We start from the raw sequence: 20732 nt of genomic DNA, 5'->3' as shown, positions 1-20732 counted from the left end.
TTTTGAAATATTTTGAACCACCTATAATTATTCCATAGAATATTATATAAAATTAAATATATTAATTAAAAGAGCAAATAACATACCTAAGTTTAAGTGCATGTCTTCAGGCAACCTGTATTAGGTTTAATATGATTTTCTTGCTGGTAGCTTGACTTCTATCTTATTTTTTTAATTAACTAAAGAGGAGAAACTGAATCATAAAATTAAACCATGAATATATAAAGGGTTCCACTGTACCTGAATTTCTTCTGCCATCTGTAACACTGAACCAGTTCCTTCTACATAGTGTCCATACCTTCAAATCAATTAAGAGTTATACATTACAACTCTTGTGAGATTTGCACCATTGATGAGTAGAGAGGTTGTGTTTGCAAATGGCTTATAAAAGCATCTAACCGAACACCAATTTAATAAAAGTAGCCAGGGAATGCAAGTTCAACCAGTTTGGTCATAAATAAAATCAAATTCTATATACATATGGCCATTACAGAGGGCTCAAATCCCTTATCAATATTTTTTTCTGCATCAACATGGTTTAATATTGATGAAGTGCAAATGGGATATGTGTACATCATATGTATATTGGATTCATTGTTTTCAACTGCATTCATACAAATTACTCACTGTATAAATCTGCCCACAGCTTTTCCAATTATACATCCCATATTTGTGCTTGCTTTGAAAATAATGTGGAAGAAGTGATTTGTACCTTCCAAGCCACAAATGTATTGAACATTAAAACCACCAAACTTTCTTTGAAAGAGTGACTCAAAGGTTATTGTGATGCCTAAAGAAGTGGTACATTTTTGTAAGCTGTTGAAGCATGAAAAAAAATAAAGACTGCTTTAATGAACAGCAGAATCATGATGTGCTCTTGCAAAGCCAAAACACTTCTTGCAAATCATTTTCCAGATGTACACAGTGCTAATGTATACAATGCTGGGCTCAGTGATATTTGAGACAAAATAATGGTATCCCTTTTCTGGAGCCACTGTGGGTTTTTTTGCATAAACACATTTATGCAGCACTTTCTTGCAGGCTGTTATTTATTGTTAATTACAGGACAAGCAGAACCTGAGAAACAGTTATCAAGCATACAGAACCAAACATACCCCTATAAAAAATAAAAGCTGGCATGGGACAGAGAGATGAATTGTAGCTAGAGACAAACACTGATTCCAGTAAAGGAGACATAGAAAGTTAGGCGAGTTTAAATTACTGTTTTATACAATCACAGGCTGAACGAAAGAGAAAGAAAAAAAGGAGTTGGATCTCTAAATAACAGAGCCTGCACCTTTCTCCTGCACTGCACACTTTCTGAGGACAGAAACTGCAGGCAAGGTGTACTTTATATTACAAGATTGGCTTGGAATACAAAAATAATATTAGTTCAAAAAAAAAAAAAGAATGGATCCAAAGTCATCCTGTGTATTTGGCATAGTAATGAAAAGTTGCTTGAAGGTCAAACACTGTTATGAAGCAGATCTCTTTTGCTCAATTGTTTATTAATTGCAATCCCCTGCAAAGCACTTCACGAAATTCACTGGTAAATCTCCAAGGCTGAACAATCTTTAAACCACACACAATAATTCAGAAGGTGGCTCCCTCCTACTCCCCATGGATGAATATATGCCAAAGCGAGCAGCAAGACATTGTAATTCAGAAAGGGATTCCCTCTACCATGATGCTATCTGGTCTTCTTCTGGGCATCTGGAGAACATGAGTGGAAAGAATCCAATTCTTGTTTCCCACCCTTTCCTGATTCAGTTCCCCACCCTTACTTCATTGTTCTAAACACTATAATGAAATGAAACAACAGATATTTTTGCCAATAGTTACTAGCACAGCTTTCCTTTTATGAGACATAGATGATTTCTTGGAAAGATCATTAAATATGGCAATCTTATCTGTGAATCTTCTTCTGGGTACATTTTTTAAATGATTGGGATAAATTAATATAGGAGAACTATGCTTTGGCTTATTGGCTAAGTTTAAAAAAAAAGATGCGAAGAAAACATTTTTATTCTGAAAACTACACCAAATGAATTAACAGGTTCATTCAGATGAACTTACCCTTTTGTGAAACATGTAGATCTTCTGCAAGTGGGTTTGACAATATCTAATAGGAGAGCATAACGTAGCAAGGACTTCAGTGGTAAGAAGTACTGACTCAGCTCTTCTCTATCATCTTGGAGAAAACTTTTGAGCATCTGTAAAGACAGATTGTTGTCCCATTGCTGTTTTCTTTCCAATTCTGTCTCTGTTTCAAGTTTATACAGAAATTCCTCCTTTCTATTAGCATCAAGACAAGAACTGAGGTCTTTCCTAAGTCCTTGAGAACCAACTTCAGCCACAGCTGTAGCATCTTTACATGTCTTTGAATTCTCTGTTTCCTGGCTTGGGAAATCAGTCAAAATCTGTTTGAAGAAAAATGTGCAACAAATTAGAAAGTATTATATTCACAAACATTCAAAGGAAATTTCAAATTTTATTTTAGCAAAGATGACAACATATGCAGATCAGGTTCGTGCATGGAACTAAACTTCATTTGGTTTGGGTTTACTGTATTTTGTGCACCAAGCACTGTGGTTGCAAGCCATAACAGATTCCTTAGAACAATGTGTGAACTTAGCAAACTCTACTTTATTCAGTATAACAAATGAAATGCATTTCAGTGTCATATATTAAATCAGTCAGTATGTATAAGGTTATTGAGTAAGATCCTTTTCTAAGATTATCAGCTATCAAATATTTTCAAAGAAATTAAATTTTATTTTATAAACCAACATTTCTCATCCAGTATCTTCCAGGTATATTAGCAAACACCTTTTGGGGCAATCTGTATATGGAATTTAACAATGAAGCTGACCATCAGGTAAAAGATGCCTAATGTGATATTAGTTAATCACCTGAATTGGTGAATTATTTACAAATCTTAAATTGGTACCCTTGTTCCCTGACATAAACTAGCTTTGAATTTGTCTTAGCTTCTTATTTGTTTTTCGGGTATTTAATTAAATGTTGTTCATATGCACAAATGCTGTGCAAATTTCATTCAAAATATTTACATATGATACTCACCAAGTAGTGTAGACGTTTAATATTTATAGTCTAATAATAAAGCCCAATAATTATAGAGAAACTTTTTGTCGTCTCCTGCTTGAGCAGAGAGCTGGACTAGAAGACCTCCAAGGTCCCTACCATCTCTATTCTGAATGGGTATTCTTCATTCATGTGGTAAAAAGTCCAAAATTGGGTTTGTGGGTGATTTTGAACGATGTTTCAATGTGCCCTTTACAACTAAATTTAGTTGCTCCATTAGAGCAGTTTCAAATTCTTTTCTGCAAAAAAAAAAAAAAAATCCTTCCAAGTGCTTTCTAATAGGACAGTGGTTCTCAACCTTTTTAATGCCGCGACCCCCAGCCGGTCGTAAGTCAAGGACTACTCAACCGGTCGTAAGTCGAGGACTATTCAACTGGTGCACCACCGTTTGCCGAATGGGACTTTTGGCGGGCTCAGCAGGGCAGAGACAGCTTGGACAATTCCTATTGGCTTTTGAAAGCCATTAGATTTAGACTCTATTCAAGAGAGTCTATTCTATTGGCTTTCAAAAGCCAATTGAATAAAAGGGAGTAGCACAGCTAAGGAAAAGGGAAAAAAATGGCAGACTGCGTTGTTTGGCGACCCCCGTGAAATGGTCGTTCGACCCCAAATGGGGTCCCGACCCACAGGTTGACAACCATTGTAATAGGAGATTCCTACATGCATTCATATCAAGTTAAACAGCAATTTAATATAACAGAAATGAACAGGAACAAACCATTGTGAACCTCAAGTTTGCATGCTATTCTCTTTAATCATTTCTTCTAGCAGGGACTTCTGGAAATTGCATTCTAACATAACTGAAAAGCACCATGCTTGACTATACTTTTTTGATAGGTTGTATTTCACAGGTACCATATTAAAGCAGGCTGCACAACACTAGCCATCTTCAAGATGCAATGTTCTTCCATTCCTTTAAACAGCTTAGGATAATTCAGTAAAATATATCTGGAGCATTCTTAAATTTCCATTCACAGATGACTGTAAGTTTGAGATTATTGCAACCAGTAACTTTTGTGTTTAATGATGAAAAGGTAGTCTCACCTTTCCAGGTGCTAGGAAAGAAAAGGGCTCTGAATGGAGTCTTGCAATCAAAAAGTACCTCAGTCTTGAATTTGGAATCCCAATCTGTAAGTAAAGAACTCAGTAAGTCACACTGGTTTCTGTGATCAGCACAATGGTCGTGTTATCAAAATTTCAGGCCTTACAATAACGAAATGGTAGAGCTGGCTTTAATATCCACTGTGGAAGTCCATCATACCAATCACTATTTCCACACTTGTGAAATATATTTCAGATTAAATTCAGAAAAAAAAACCAATACAGGCAATCTTGTGGCCTTAATGCCCTCTTTCCTGCTTGAAAATCCCTAGTTCATTTCTTCACTTGACTGTTAGCAGTGAAGAAAAACATCATTCAGGAACAAGATGGCTGGAGGGGAAGAAATAAATGCTTCCCTCTCCTTCCAAGGACTCTGAAGAAGACTGCATTTTTACCAATCACAACAGAAAAGCAGTAATCTGCATCACAATAAAGGAAGGAGAGAGCAAAACCTCCCTGATTTTCTTGGGAATATGTGGTGAATAAGTCCTTGCATCTAAAAGGACAGGTTCATGTATATGCATGAAGTTCAAATCTCTTTTTACAAGACAACTATTTTAAAAGTTCTTTGATTTCCCTTAACTCAATCATCCCTTTCTTTCTCACCACAAATTGGATGAATCCTTTTTCTCCTGGCCCACCCTGCCTCCCCCCCCCCTCCTATTTCTCTTTCTCTAACACACAGATATTTTTCCCTTCTTCCTCACAAAACAGAGAAGTATTTTAGTCTGAGACACAACAGCCATTTCATTATATAAACAAAACTGGATCTTAATCTGTTGACAACAATCTGGCACTCTAGTTAAAATAGGGACAACATCAAATCCTTCCATCATTATATTTCTGAGTCCCAATATCCTGAGTCCTGAGCCCCAATATGATAGCCACATATATATATAATTTGCAGATCTTACATTTTAGATTTCAACTCTGACCAGTATGACCAATGAGGAAGAATTCAGAATTTGTCTCTATTGCTTTTCTACTCCCAAGAAATGTTTCTGTATCAACATCTCTATGAGAAAAGATGAGAATTCCATTTTGATGACATAATAATGCAGTGAATCCAGAAACAAACTCTGGTAGAAATAATTTGGGGCTGAGAAACAATACGTAAAGATCAGCACCTCTCAAAAGTAAATGAATCAACAGAAAAATTTTAAACTGAACAATTTTAACAATGACATTACTCACACAAGTTGGAGATAACAGAAATTCTTGATATATAAATCCACACTTTTTTAGTGTTCGTATAAGTTCATCCCTGGCAGTATGAAAATAAAACAAAACCATGAATTCCATTGTTATGAATGAATATCCAATGTTACCTAAATACAATTTTTTTCACTACTGTTATAATGTTTGGATTCAGATACTATAATTAATTAATACCTTTACAATAAGAGACAGTCATCTTAGTTCATAAAACAATCATGAACTACAATGACTGATATCCTGACAGCACTAAGCTAAAAAATACCCCCATGAAGTATGAATTCAGCTTAGTTACTTGGGCTGGGCGGTGTGCAACCTTCATGAAAATTAGTTGCCCATCCTATTTAACCTGAAATAAAGAACATCTGTATTTCAATACTTGTAGAAAAAAGAGAGCAAGGAACAGATGGAATCTCTGCAGCTTTTCCTCATACTGCTAAGCAGAAGTTAATGTTTTAGTTTAAACACAAGATCTTTTGCCTTCTTGAAATAAAAAGCTAGGATGCCCTCAAATTTTTCAATAGAAATATTAATTCTAATATATAAATATATAATATATAAATATAGCTACAGTATCACTACATCTCATCTAAAACAGTTTAATCTTACAACTTCAATTACATGAATTAGGACTTTTTATTATTTTTTAAATACAATAAGGTTATATGTTAATCTTCATGTCCCAAGTATTGGCAATGTTACACTTTTTCCAATCTGAAAATACCCATTGTATAATTTTATTAGTTCCTTACTCTTTTGCCAACAAAAAATTGGCATTAATGTTTAATTCCAATATACCTGGCAGAAGATGTTTCAAAACCTTTGACATTTTCTAAAAGTAAGTATTTTGGCAGCCTTGTAAGCCTGCAAAACAATTTGTTTAAACTTTAGTTATAAATATGAACAATTGGAGCAAAAAAAATCATGCTTAGTTACTTTTTATCTTACCCCCAGATTGCATCTCATTATTTCAGTTAAAAACAGAAAGCCAGCTGTGTGCTGCAGCTGCCAAAAAAGCCAACATAGTGCTAGGCTGCATTAACAGAGGGATAGCAATCAAGATCACATGAAGTATTAATACCACTTTACAATGCCTTGGTAAGGCCACACTTGGAATACTGCATCCAGTTTTGGTCACCGCGATGTAAAAAAGATGATTAGACTCTAGAAAGAGTACAGAGAAGAGCAACAAAGATGATTAGGGGACTGCAGGTTAAAACATATAAGGAACGGTTGCTGGAATTGGGTATGTCTAGTTTGATGAAGAGAAGGAGGAGGGAGGACATGATAGCAGTGTTCCAATATCTCAGGGGCTGCCACAAAGAATAGGGAGTCAAGCTATTCTCCAAGGCGCCTAAAGGCAGGACAAGAAGTAATGGATGGAAACTAATCAAGGAGAGAAGCAACCTAGAACTAAGGAGAAACTTCCTGACAGTTAGAACAATTAACCAGTGGAACAACCTGCCTCCAGAAGCGGTGAATGCTCCAACACTGGAAGTTTTTAAGAAGAAACTGGACAGCCATTTGTCCGAAATGGTATAGGGTTACTGCCTGAGCAGGGGGTTGGACTTGATGACCTCCAAGATCCCTTCCAACTTTTTTTTAAATTACTATTATTATTATTATTAAAATTTGCTGGCAACAGGTTAAATAAATCAATCAGAAATGTTTTAACTTTTATCTTATTAGGAAAAAGGCCAATTAAAGAGTCTCAAAATTTAGGACTAAAACTGCTGTTTCATTAAGGCATATGGTCAAGAAAGATTACATGCATTTTTAAAATTCCAGATAACCGCAATACAATTAATTAGACTGTTCTAAGCACAAAAAAACAAACACAAAAAATTTTATTTTGTCATTTTCTTAATCATATATCTGAGTTTGTGAAAAAGAAATACATAATTAAATAAGCAGCATATGAAGTGTTTTAACATAGTCATTTCATTTGTAGAATAGAGATATGACCATGTTGGATATTTTTAAAATTAAAAAACCCTTTTCAATGAAGTTATTTTCTTCAAAGCATGGAAGTATAGTGGAGATTAATAAAACACTCTGAGAGTGGGCAAAAGTGACTGTCCGTAAGTCACTCATGAGTCTCTGTGACTTTGGACCAGATTAGATTCGCAGTGATGTCAAAGTTTTTTGTTTCAACATGTCAAAAATTCAGAAAAAGACTAACTTGACTGGGAGAGGGCAAGAGGTGCCAGGATGAGGAGGGGGGCTCCAGATTGGCAGGTCTGAGAGGGCGGCCGCGACTCTGAGGCACGTGGATCCTCCACACGACTTCTGAGGCCCCGGAGGTGCCCCCACTTGGCCCTCCACCAGGCTCTCCGCCAGAGCCTCCCCCCCTCTCCGGGCAATTGTGCGGAGCTGCTTGTCCGTCCTTGGCAGCGCCTCCCCCCTCAATCTCCTTCCTTCTCCATCTCCTTCCTTTCCCCTTCAATTTTCCTTCTTTCCTTCCATATCCATCCTTTCCCCTTCAATCTCCCTTCCTTCCTTCCTTCCTTCCTTCCTTCCTTCCTTCCTTCCTTCCTTCCTTCCTTCCTTCCTTCCCCCTTCAATCTCCTTCCTTCTCTATCTCCTTCCTTTCCCCTTCAATCTTCCTTCCTTCCTTCCATCTCCATCCCTTCCCCTTCAATCTCCTTCCTTCCTTCCTTCCTTCCTTCCTTCCTTCCTTCCTTCCTTCCTTCCCCCTTCAATCTCCTTCCTTCTCCATCTCCTTCTTTCCCCCTTCAATCTTCCTTCCTTCCATCTCCATCTCTTCCCCTTCAATCTCTCTCTCCTTCCTTCCCCCTTCAATCTCCTTCCTTCCTTCCATCTCTATCTCTATCCCTTCCCTTTCAACCTCTTTCTCCTTCCTTCCTTCCCCCTTCAATCTCCTTCCTTCTCCATCTCCTTCCTTTCCCCTTCAATCTTCCTTCCTTCCTTCCCCTTCCCTCCCTCCCAACATTTTTTTAGCAAGGAAGAGTAAGCTTCTCCAGCGAGCATTGCTATATTGTTTTTGTGATTAATCACTATGCTTTAATTATGTTCAATTCGTAACAATGAAAATACACCCTGCATATCAGATATTTACATTGCGATTCATAACAGTAGAAAAATTACAGTTATGAAGTAGCAACGAAAATAATTTTATGATTGGGGGTCAACATGAGGAACTGTATTAAAGGATCGCGGCATTAGGATAGTTGAGAAACACTGCCCTAGGCCTTGTGCAACCCAAAATTGCCTTGGATAGGGTTTTTTTCCTGAGAGACAGACAAATTGAAAAATATTTTTTATTTATTTGTTTGTTTGTTTGTTTATTGTGCCACCCATATCACTAGCCAAGTGACTTTGTTATGAATTGTTTCTCGTCTCTGTCTCTCTCTCTGTCTTTGTATGACACACTAGCAGTCAAGTTAGTCTTTTTCTGAATTTTTGACTGGGAGAGGGACCTACCCACCCCTCCAGCCATCGTAGCGGTGGGGTCACGGGAGCCCCTTTCCACGCCGTGCAGCTCATCACATGCGAGAGGAGTGCGGCCGGAGCGCCAGCTCCTGCTCGGAAGGCGCTGCTTCTTCCCTCCCAGCCCGGCCGGCTGGCCTCCGAAGCACATGCGGGCATCGCCGCCGCCTCAACCTGTTCCCTGCCCCCTGGCCACTTCTGAGGCCCGGAGTCTGGCAAGCCGGGAGGAGCCGCTCCTGCCTGGTAGGCCCACGGCCGCGCCGGGTGCCAGAAGGCCGAGGTGGCCTTTGACGGCTTTGGGAGGTGGGCTGGGCGGCGTGGGGGAGACTCCACATGGTGCGAAAGGCGGCCGGGGCGGAGCGCGGCCGGGCAACCAGGAGGCATGGAGACCTGCTCGGCACCACAGATCAGTTCAGCTGGCAGCGGCAGTAGCAGTTTTCTTGCCCTTCTCCTCTCCTTCCTCCTGCTGCCCCCAAAGCAGCTTGGGCAGGAGCCGGGAGAAAGAGGGGTGCCTGGGGAGAGCAGCCGGGCTGGCAGAGGGGCTGGTAGGCCGCACGGCACCAGCCCCCACCGCGGCTCCATTGATGGACGGAGGACCAGGCCGGGCAGTGTGGGGGCGGCAGGTACGGCGGCAGCAGCAGCCACTGGTGCATCATCGGGGGTCCCCGCCGCCCCCACGCTGCCCAGTCTGGTCCTCCGTCCATCAATAGAGCTGCGGTGGGGGCTGGTGCTGTGCGGTCCACCAGCCCGGCTGCTCCCCCCAGGCACCCCTCTTCCTCCCAGCACCCGCCTGAGGTGCCTTGGGGGCAGAAGGAGGAAGAAGGAGAAGAGAAGGGCGAGAAAACCGCTGCCGCCGCCCTCAGCCGCCCCTCCCGCTGCCTGGCCTCGCCCTCTGCCCATCCAATAGAGCCGCAGTGGGTGGCGGCTGGGGCTGTGCGGCTCGCCAGCCCCTCATCCAGCTTGGCTGCTCCCCCCAGGCACCCCTCTTGCCCCGGCGCCCGCCCGAGCCGCCTTGGGGGCAGTAGGAGGAAGAAGGGGAGGAGGAAGAGGATGGCAAGGAAGCCGCCGCCAGTGCTGGGCCCCAGGACGCGGCTCTCCTCTCCTACCTTTGCTGAATCTCCTTCCTTCCCGCCAGCCTGGACTCCAGCGCGCCTTCCTGGCAGCGGGCCCAATGGTCGGGCTGGCTGGGGATTGCAGGGGCTGGTCTCCCTTGGGCCGTGGCTTGCAGGAGGGCTGGACCGCTCAGCGGAGCCTCCAGCGGGCCGCTCCCAACAGGGATCCCGGGGCTTCCCCTGGCAGCTCCAAGGCCTCGAGGCCCTGGCCGTGCTTCCCAGGGGGTGGGGCACCCGGCATAGAACCAATCAGGAGCCCTGCAGGAGGTAAGTCCACCTGAGAGAGAGAGAAGGGAAGCAAAAGTGCCCCCCCCTCTCTCTCTCTGCAAATGGCAGAGGAGGCCATGTGGAGACAGATGCGGAGCGGTGTCTCGGTTCCTAAGACCATCGGAAATATGTGTTTTCTGATGGTCTTAGACGACCCCTGTGAAACAATTGTTCGACCCCCAAAAGGGTCGCGACCCACAGGTTGAGAACCGCTGGCCTAGGGACTTTGGAAAATGCATTTGCATAGCCTCGTAGCCTCCAAAAAGAGCTATTCTCATGTGCATTTTGGAAGTTCTAAAGGACGTCTGAGGGCAGAGAATTCCAGAGATCATGTGAGAACACACCATATTCTTAAGTCTGGAATCTCCAAAAATCACACAAGACTCTCTGCAGTCCCCAAAAATCACACAAGATCTTTTCCCACTTTTTGGAGGCTACAGAAGCCACATGAGAATATGATGTGCTCTTGCATGGTCTCTGGTTCTTCTGGAAATTGGGCAAGAGTTCATGCTCTCACACAGCCTTTGGAAGCTCTGAAAAACATGCAAGGATGTTTTTGCAACATTTTCAGAGGCTTCTTAGGCCACACAAGAACAATTTCCAGAGAGTCCAAAGGTCATACAGGAAAACACCACATTCTAGTCTGGCTTCTAGGCACATCACCCAAAATCACATTGCATGTCACTTGTGACACACATTATCAGAGGTCTGCCATCATCGAACTAGAATCTAGGACAGTGGTTCTCAACCTTTTTAATGCCGCAACCCCCCAACCGGTCGTAAGTCGAGGACTACTCAACCGGTCGTAAGTCGAGGACTACTCAACTGGTGCAGCACCGTTTGCAGAATGGGACTTTTGGCAGGCTCAGCAGGGCAGAGACAGCCTGGACAATTCCTATTGGCTTTTGAAAGCCAATAAAATTAGACTCTATTCAAGAGAGTCTATTCTATTGGCTTTCAAAAGCCAATAGAATAAAAGGGAGTAGCCCAGCTAAGGAAAAGGGGGGGGGAAATGGTGGACTGTTTTGTTTGGCGACCCCTGTGAAATGGTCGTTCGACCCCAAATGGGGTCCTGACCCACAGGTTGAGAACCGCTGATCTAGGACAATCCAATGTCATGTATATAACATGCTGGCTATCAAGCATATTGTATATGATGTTATATATCAAGATCTAACTATCAATATACTAATATACTACCAGTCGTATACTAATATACTATACTACAATATACTATATTTGATAATTTATTTTAACAATAAATTGAATGTCTATAATGAAAATACAATAGACTATGATAGAAAACAACATTTTCCAATCTGTACCAATCTGGCTCATAGATACTAAAAAAGACCAGATAAATAGGAATCATATGCTGCATTGGCAAATCAGGTCAAATTCACATGCCATATGCTATTTTCAAAAAAGAAGAGAGGAAGAGACGATGGCTGCACTTATACAGGCTCACCACAAAACTGTGGTTCCTAAAACATGATAATTGTATGTATCATTTCTCATGTTCAATATTTCATCAGAAATACAAATTGTATATTCTTTTTAACATGTTTTCTTAGGCAACTCTGTAACAATAAAAATCTATGATTTGCCTGATCCATAAAAGTATACAAATCTACAACTCATTGTGGAAAGTGAAATAGTCTTTAAAATCTAGACATAATGACATCAGGAATCTTATCCAGTAATATTAGAGGAGAACAGTTGCTATGAATACTTACTTTGGAAGAATATCAAGAATATAGAGAAAACTTTTGCTCCTAGGGTCAGAAATATCACCTTGTCGACCAATTCTGTGGAGAAAGGTTAAAGAAGAAAAACTAAAAAGCCAGTATGTTTAACTTTGAGCACAAAATGGGAAGAATTTATAATTCTGATTCTAAAAATAGTATTTTCTTACATCAACTATTTGAGCTGAATTAGAATTTGTGTGTCTAGTTGCATATATGCTAAGAATTTTTAGCTCAAACTGTGATGATTGTTAGATGAGAACTAGTTCAGTAGCCTAAGGGCTGCAACACTAATGCTCTTTCATATATCAATACAAAAGGTTCTAGTGAGTGGAAATGAAAACCCATGCAGTGTGGAAATGAAGGCTATCATGATGTTCCATTAAATGCAAATACGTTACATAAAAACATTTTTACTGCAAAATAGTCATTTTGCTTTGGCCTTTTAGCTGGCAGATTTTTTCATTAACCAATATGTGAGTTAACTAATATCTAGTTAACATAACTAGAATAAAAGAGCCAATTTCAGCGCAGCTGTTAAGCTACACTAGGAGAAGAGAGACCAGAGGACAGGCACTGAAACACCTTGATGTGTTTGGGCCAGCATCTGGCCTAGGATTTTGCCTCAGTTTATGTTGAAAAATTGAGAAAATACCTCCAAAGAAAATAATGGCAAACCACTTCCATAATGTTGCCAAGAAACCACACATACCTCGTAAAGGGCTGACAAGGAGGACTCATCAAAATCATATCAAAAGATAAGCTGTTGAGTTCTTTCAATGTTATTCCCTAAAAAAAAAAAAAGAAATAATTGAAACATTTCCCATTATATGCAGAATACCCTTGCAGAGAAAGAAGGAAATGGGACTACTTCAACATATTTTCTTACCTCCTTCTTGTAACAAGCTCAAGGTAAATTTTAAGAACTTATATTTGAGTCATTATCTTTCCCCTTATTTTCTTGGCCTTTTGTACTTACATAAACTGCTTTAGCGCCTTTTTTTGCTCATTATTCTTATTTTACCTATCATGTTGCCTATTCTTTTATTATTATATTTTATGATTTAATATTTTCAGTTTAGTGGTATAAAAATATGAATGATTGATTAATCATTCAAAAGATGAACCAAGGCAAAGAGTGGGAAAGAAACATATATGAGTCTGAACCTTGTTTCAATAGACAGGATTGTTCCTGAATCATTATAGTTGCCAAAATGCATTGATATGGCCTTTTTCAATAAATCCTTATCTGTAGTTTTTGAATGCCTTAACAGCTTGCCTGAATGAATCATTCCCATCTATGGAGTAAACCTTTTGGATGTGTTGCATTACCAACTCCTACAATATGCTTTGGCTTGCTTAATCAGGCTTGCGGGAGTGAACCTAAAGTGGCTAGGGCCATGCAACATGCTAGGCTATAATTCATAATTAGTTTTTATTCAGTACACTAAGCCAAATTTGAAGGTTGCATGATCCCCTAAATCAGTGGTTCTTAACCTATGGGTCGAGACCCCATTTGGGGTCGAACGACCATTTCACGGGGGTTGCCAAACAACGCAGTCCGCCATTTTTTTCCCCTTTTCCTTAGCTGTGCTACTCCCTTTTATTCTATTGGCTTTTGAAAGCCAATAGAATAGACTCTCTTGAATAGAGTCTAATTCTATAGCTTCAAAAGCCAATAGGAATTGTCCAGGCTGTCTCTGCCCTGCTGAGCCCGCCAAAAGTCCCATTCTGCAAACGGTGCTGCACCAGTTGAGTAATCCTCAACTTACGACCGGTTGAGTAATCCTCGACTTACGACCGATTGGGGGTCGCGGCATTAAAAAGGTTGAGAACCACTGCCCTAAATAATAACTGAATTTGTCCCCATGAAGTAAAACAAATGATATGCTACTTATTTTTAGTTATGAAACTTTAAACTATACAAGGCAGGCATTCTCAAATGCTGTAATTTCAAAACTGAAAAAACCCAAAACAAACTCATTGACTTTGAAAATATGATCAGGTTTACAGAAAAATTATGACCCTCCCACCCCTACTAAATTGCTCCTGATGCCCCAAGGAGTTGCAACCCAGAGTGTGAGAACCTGTGTTAAATAATCAACAAGCAAATCATATTTTAGCACAGCCTGCTCTGTGAAACCAGACATTTGTTTTAACTGGGATAGTAGTGTGAGTTTTTTTCACCCTCATTTACAAAGCCAGAGAAATAAAATAAGATTTTTTGGGGGGGGGGGGGAACAAATTATTTCTTATTTAGCATAGTAGCAGACAGTGAAGTTTAACCAAAATGTAAACAGATAAATGTATAAGGATTCCAAACAATTGCTTCACTTACCTCAATTGTTTTTGGCCATAGTGGTGTGGTAGAAAAATTGTGTGCATAAACTTCATTGGCCACTGTATTCACATCAACAGCTGCCACGACTTCTGCAGATATTCCACTTGCTACAATTTAAGGAGGAACAAATAGAATAAGAGGCATCAGATGTAGAGCAGTGATTTAAACAAACAAGTTTATTTCTCAAGTGCAACTGGATAATTTGTATCTCAGCAAAGCTATTCTAGAAAAGGAAACAGTCACACCTTATTTATTTTGCAACTACTGAAAACTTTAACCAATCTCTTTTCATTCTCCTCCATCAACTGCCCAAGCACTTGAGCATCAAGGTTTTCAAGGTCATGAAAGCAATTGCAGGTTGAAGTTTAATTTCTACTGACAGCCCTTATTCTTTTGAAACCACTGGGTCTCCATGGAATTTGTTTCTGTTTATCAACTGGTTCCAAAAAGTCAGTGAGGTTGGAATGGGAGGTCATTTTTCTGGCTGACTGCTTCTGCTTTTCTCCAAACTCGTCATCCTGCTTCAATTCCAGAATGCTTCTTTGGGCCTTTGTGTTTTAGCCTTAATTTTAAAGCAGTATAATGGAGTTGATGATCAAGAAGGAAAGAGAGAAACACATTCACATTTCCCTTTATTTTTCAATACAATTCCTTTAGAATATAAAATGACAATTTTCTTCATTTAGAGCAGAAGTGTCAAACTGGTGGCCCGTGGGTTGGATCGTCCCGTGAGGGCCACACCCACCCCCGCAAATGCAAAAAAATGTCACAATACATCATGGTATGTCACGTGACACAATCAAGTTTGACACCTGTGACTTAGAGTCAGGACTGCATACCTGTGGACAAACTATTACTCCTTTTTTCCCCTGTTCAGTTATGTCTGATTCTTGAAGACTACTTGGATATGTCCTTTGATCATTCTTGGCAAACATTTTCAGAAGTGATTTGCCATTCCTCCTTCCAAGGACTGAGAGAAAGTGATTGACCTAAGGACATTCAAGTTTCCAGCCACTAATGGAAACAAACTAATTCTTGTTCGATATATACCGTAAATGCCGGCATATAAGGCGACTTCCGCAAGTGCTGAAATCGGCGCCAAAGACGGGAGTCGTCTTATACGCCGAGTCGTCTTATACGCCGGAAATACTGGTAGTTTCCGGCGTATAAGACGACGTTCTAGGAATGCGACCCAGCGATAAAGACAGGGGTTGTCTTATACACCGGGTCGCCTTGTATGCCAGCATATACAGTACCTGCTTATTTGTTACATACAGTCCTTTTGTTATCAGCTTTTCCGATACCAGCCCGAACAGCTTAGCTAGCCACATGTAGTGTATTCCCCCTGTGCACGAATTGGAAGAAGTGGTCAGAAAGGTCAAGACAAGTGCTATTGATCAAGTGACAAAAGGGATACCTTGTCATTTGGCTGAGGAGTTCTTGTTACGGTTCAGAGGATCATGGTCAGATAGTCTCCTTCAGCAGCCCAGGAACTGAACATCAGACAAGAAGCCATCCCTTTGAATCTGAGCCCCCAGAAGGTGGGTGGTCCAGAGGAAACTTCAGATTTCCCTCCAGCCTTGGACCCAAAGGAAGTTTAATGTGACTGTTCTTCAGCCTTGCAGTCTCTTGCGGAGTGGAAATTTGCTGTTGTTTTGGGGATTAAGCACCTGTTTTAGCAACATTCACCTTTCCAATGCTAGTCATTTGTGCCTCTAATAGCAATAAGACACCTATTCCCAAGCAGAATGTAATCCAGTATCAGATGCAAGTTGCAGGGTGGCCCAAAGGATCATCAGAATTGATGCAAGGAATGATATAGATCAATGGTTCTCAACCTTTTTAATGCCGCGACCCCCAACCGGTCGTTAAGTCGAGGACTACTCAACCGGTTGTAAGTCGAGGGCTACTCAACTGGTGCAGCACCATTTGCAGAATGGGACTTTTGGCGGGCTCAGCAGGGCAGAGATAGCCTGGACAATTCCTATTGGCTTTTGAAAGCTAATAGAATTAGACTCTATTCAAGAGAGTCTATTCTATTGGCTTTCAAAAGCCAATAGAATAAAAGGGAGTAGCACAGCTAAGGAAAAGGGGAAAAAAATGGTGGACTGCATTGTTTGGCAACCCCCGTGAAATGGTCGTTCAACCCCAAATGGGGTCCCGACCCACAGGTTGAGAACTACTGATATAGATGAAGGCCTACCAGCCATCTGCATGGTGGATGATACCATATTTCAGTCTATCCTCTGCCTGCATCATCAGCAGGTACCATCAAGAGAGGGAGGAAGCATAGCAAACAGCATCCCCTTCATTGATGCTCCTTTAGATATTTGATTAGTTTCCATCCGTTGCTTCTTGTCCTGCTTTCAGATGTTTTGGAGAATAGCTTGACTCCCTCTTCTTTGTGGCAACCCTGAGATATTGGAACACCCTAGTCCTTCTCTTCATTAAACTAGACATACCCAATTCCAGCAACCGTTCCTTATATGTTTTAGACTCCAGTCCCCTAATCATCTTTGTTGCACTTCCTCCATACTTTTTCTAGAGTCTCAACATTTTTACATTGTGGTGACCAAAACTGGATGCAGTATTCAAGTGTGGCCTCATCAAGGTGTTATAAAGTGGTATTAATACTTCATGTGATCTTGATTCTAACTCTGTTAATGCAGCCTAGAACTGTGTTGGCTTTTTTGGCAGCTGCTGCACACTGCTGGCTCATATTAAGTGATTCCCCATTAGGACTTCAAGATCCCTCTCACAGTTACTACTATTGAGCAAGGTACCACCTATACCGTATCTGTGCATTTGGTTTTTCTTGCCTAAATGTAGAATCTTACTTTTTTCACTATTGCATTTCATTTTGTTAGATAGTGCCCAATGTTCAAGATCTTCTGTATCTTAAGCCTATCTTCTGGAATACTGGCCATTCCTGCCAGATTGGTGTCATCTGCAAATTTTATTAGTTCCCATCTATCACCTCGTCCATATCATTGATGAATATGTTGAAGAGCACTGGGCCCAGGACCAAGCCCTGGGGCACTCTACTACACACTTCCCTCCATGTAAATGCAGTTCCATTGAGGACCACACGCTGAGTAAGGCTGGCCAGCCAGCTACAAATCCATCTCGTGGTGATGCTGTCTAACCCACATTTTTCTATCTTATCAAGTAGTAGGTTGTGATCTGTTTTATCAAATGCCTTTCTGAAATCCAAGTAAATTATATCCACAGCATTCATCTGGTCCACTAATTTTGTCACCTGGTGAAAGAATGCAATACGATTTGCTGGCATGATCTGTTTTTGACAAACCCATGTTTGCTTTTGGTTATAACCCAGTTAATTATTTTATCATATAATATTCTGTTATTTGCAATGTATATTTTGATGAATTGAGCTAAAGTCCAATGTAGGTGTGTGTGTGTGTAATGAGTGAGAGGGGGGAGGGAGAGGGAGAGAGAGAGAGAGAGAGAGAGAAGGAACTAATCTATATTAATGGTATTGATCTGTCCAGAGTCATTTAATCTTTATATTTTAATAATATATCTGAATATTTCTTTAGTGCAGCGTGTATTCTATTAAATATATGGAAAGTGGTTTAAAGTAATTAGTTTAAAATCTTTGTATCAACCCATACTTTTTAACAGACTTTTTTCTCAGAATAAAAATATAAATATTTGATTTCTTTTTTTATACAATCACACCAAGCACAAAAGATGAAAAATTAGTGATCACATAATTTTTCAACATGCAAATTAATGGACCCAGTTTAATCTATAAACTTTATCAAAATAAGTATAAAGAAAAATGCCAGTATGCTTTTGGTTTATTAAATGTTGCAGCAATCACTTAGTTTTGTAACAAATAGGGCTACATTATCAACGCTTAATAGCAAAAGGGCATTCAGATACCATTAAGGATCTTTTTAAAATAGGTGAAAATTTTAAAAGAATTGTAGGCCTGAGAGTTTCGTGAGCTACCAGGCTGGGGACGTCTGTGCTAGTGAGTAGGGATAGATGATATATTAGATAGAATAGATAGAAGAGAGAGGGGGGGAGGGAGGAGAGAGAGAGAGGAGAGAGAGAGAGAGAGAGAGAGAGAGAGAGAGAGAGAGAGAGAGAGAGAGAGAGAGAGATGGTTTATCAAGCTTTGCATAAAGGACCACTCAAGTTTTCCCAAGTGATGTTCTATAACAAGACAAGAAGCAAATGGTCACTTCTCTCAGAAACTCAATGGCTGATTCCAACTGCCAAAGTAGACAATAGGTTAGACCAGCTAAGCGGCTACTTGACTTAAAAGCAATTTCCTGCATTCCTAAAATGAGCCCAGAATGCAAAGCATAAAAATGCTTTAAAAATATCAAGGTGGGGTTTTTCTTCCTGAGTTTTGCAGACTAAACTCTCAGGAAAGAGAGTTTGCTAATCCTTTTGGCTATAGGATTTCCTCCCATTCTAAAGCTACCACCCCAACAGATGTCACACCATGAAATAAAGCTATGCAAGTAACCATCCTTACACACGTCTGGAGTTTCTAATTGCTGCTCTTCTTACTTTTGTGGGATAAAGAAGGGAACGTTTCCTCTTTTATGCTGTCTCCACAATTCCTGGGCAGATGCCTCATTGCCTCTCACCATGAGGATCTCTACCCTACCTTCATTCTTATTGCTCCCTCTACCCTCACTGCAAACATAGATCCTTCACCACTTCTCATAAGGGGGACTGCCCTTATTTCCAAGCTTTTTAAAAAGAACTTTCCCCAGGTCAGCGGAGGACAGCAACAGGCTGTCCAAGAGATAAAGTAGGGATCCCACTGAAATCTGATGGTGATTGTTGATTTATTCACTCTAATTATTTGACATCCTATTTGCATTCTTCAGATTCCTTTTTGAAGCCTAAAAGAAAATTTTAGCTGTCAAGCGACACTCTCTACCAGCCAAAACAAGGGATGGCCAGGGAGACCCAGAACATTTTTTCTTAGTCTCAGTAATTTTAAGAGGAATAGCTTTCAACTTCCAGAATTCCCCAGACAGCAAGCTTTAGCCAGATGAGAAGAGTGGTCCTGCAGTGAGCCACTTTGGAGTCCTTTAGGATGTTGAGCTTGCTCAGGCTGTTCCTCCATGTGAATCAGAGGGCAATGGCAACCCACTTTTAAATTCTATCAAGAAAACTGCAGGGACTTGTCCAGGCAGTTGCCAGAAATCAATACTTGAAACAACAGAAACTCAAAAGGTCAGAAATGTGCAGACAAAGCAAACAATCATCTTTTCAGAGAATAAAATCGATGCGTGAATGGCTAATTATTTAAACGTCCATGGCTCTCTGGCTTAAGCATAAGATACATTTCCGCAATGCCCTGGTTCCTACAGTCACTGCAGGTGTCCTTCCCCACCAGGAAGCCAAGTCATGAAGAGCATGCTTAGGACGCGAAACCCGAATACCTGTGCAAATCTGGGATCGGACGATAAACCTACCCTTCAACGCATAGTGCATCCCTCCAACCCCACTATATAACTCCAAAACTCGCAGCCGCGGCTCCATGATTCTCACTTTCAGCAGAAGCAACTCTGAACTGCATCCGGTCGACCGCGCGCTATAAGCTATCTTTTGTTCCGCTGCTTTTTCGTTCCTATTTGGTCTCTCCGGGAGACCTTTATCTCGCCCGGCGAGCGCGACTGAGTTGGTGACTTGGGTTGAAAAGTTGGCAGACGCATTTGTTTACATCCTTTAGGATTCGTTGCCTCACTAACTCCGTCCTTCATTTGTATAATAAAGCACAACCAGTCGGGGAAGCTGTCCTTTCGGACCACTTAGAATCCAACACCTGAAAAACTGAAAAAGAGCGTCCTTAGTTAAGATTTTTCAGGTGTGATTTTTTTTTTAAAGAATATCTTATGGAAAAGTAAGTTTGCCTTTAGGAAACTAAATAGAAGCAGGTCTTTTATGATTTAGCAGTAATATTTAGTGTGCCAAGAAAAAATGGTTGAGCAATGGACAAGCACAACTGAAAAGGGGATAAAGAGCAGCCTGCTCCAAGCATTAACTGGAGTGCATGTAAATTGCCTACAGCCCCTTTCTGAAAGAAAGCAGAAGAAAAACTGCCCTGTTTTAAGTGTCATTAATAGCAAGTGAAAGTTTTTCTTTTTTCAAAAAGAAATACATTTCCAACATTTATATTTATTAAAGAAAGGAATATTTTTAGTAAATAATTATGGGTGGCTCAAAATCTGGATCAATAAACAACAATTTAAATAAAATTACTATATATGACCAACTGCAAGCGTATTATGTCACTAATGATGCTGATATTGAAACAAGAAACAAAAAAAACCTTGCTTATGTGAAGAAATTATCAAAGTTGACATGAAATAGGCAAAAGGGATATCTTGGGAATATAAGAAT

The 20732-nt window shown here is 40.5% G+C and overlaps 1 protein-coding gene across 4 annotated transcripts in view; it reads right to left on the bottom strand.

Moving 5' to 3' along the window:
• Positions 1 to 19908, bottom strand: part of LOC120302794 (tRNA (cytosine(38)-C(5))-methyltransferase-like) — a 231552-nt gene extending 211644 nt beyond the window's left edge. For 2 of the 4 annotated variants that reach the window (XM_039331734.1, XM_039331733.1), the window contains exons 1-9: positions 19805 to 19908; positions 14334 to 14443; positions 12708 to 12784; positions 11987 to 12058; positions 6220 to 6285; positions 5401 to 5470; positions 4150 to 4233; positions 2077 to 2420; positions 241 to 298 (exon numbers count right to left, since the gene is read on the bottom strand). In XM_039331734.1, the coding sequence (XP_039187668.1) occupies positions 241 to 298; positions 2077 to 2420; positions 4150 to 4233; positions 5401 to 5470; positions 6220 to 6285; positions 11987 to 12058; positions 12708 to 12784; positions 14334 to 14443; positions 19805 to 19871 (948 nt within the window). In that variant the 5' untranslated portion in view covers positions 19872 to 19908. Of the gene's footprint in view, positions 1 to 240; positions 299 to 2076; positions 2421 to 4149; positions 4234 to 5400; positions 5471 to 6219; positions 6286 to 11986; positions 12059 to 12707; positions 12785 to 14333; positions 14444 to 15592; positions 15722 to 15753; positions 15984 to 19804 lie in introns of those variants that run through there. The other 2 variants (XM_039331735.1, XM_039331736.1) reach the window with 2 other exon arrangements.
• Between the last annotated feature and the right edge of the window lie 824 nt (positions 19909 to 20732).

Source organism: Crotalus tigris, unplaced genomic scaffold (assembly GCF_016545835.1).
Source record: "Crotalus tigris isolate CLP2741 ecotype Arizona unplaced genomic scaffold, ASM1654583v1 scf7180000024437.13266115, whole genome shotgun sequence".
NCBI lineage: Eukaryota > Metazoa > Chordata > Lepidosauria > Squamata > Viperidae > Crotalus > Crotalus tigris.
Note: the sequence above shows the minus strand (reverse complement) of the source record. Positions and strands in the feature narration are given on the sequence as shown.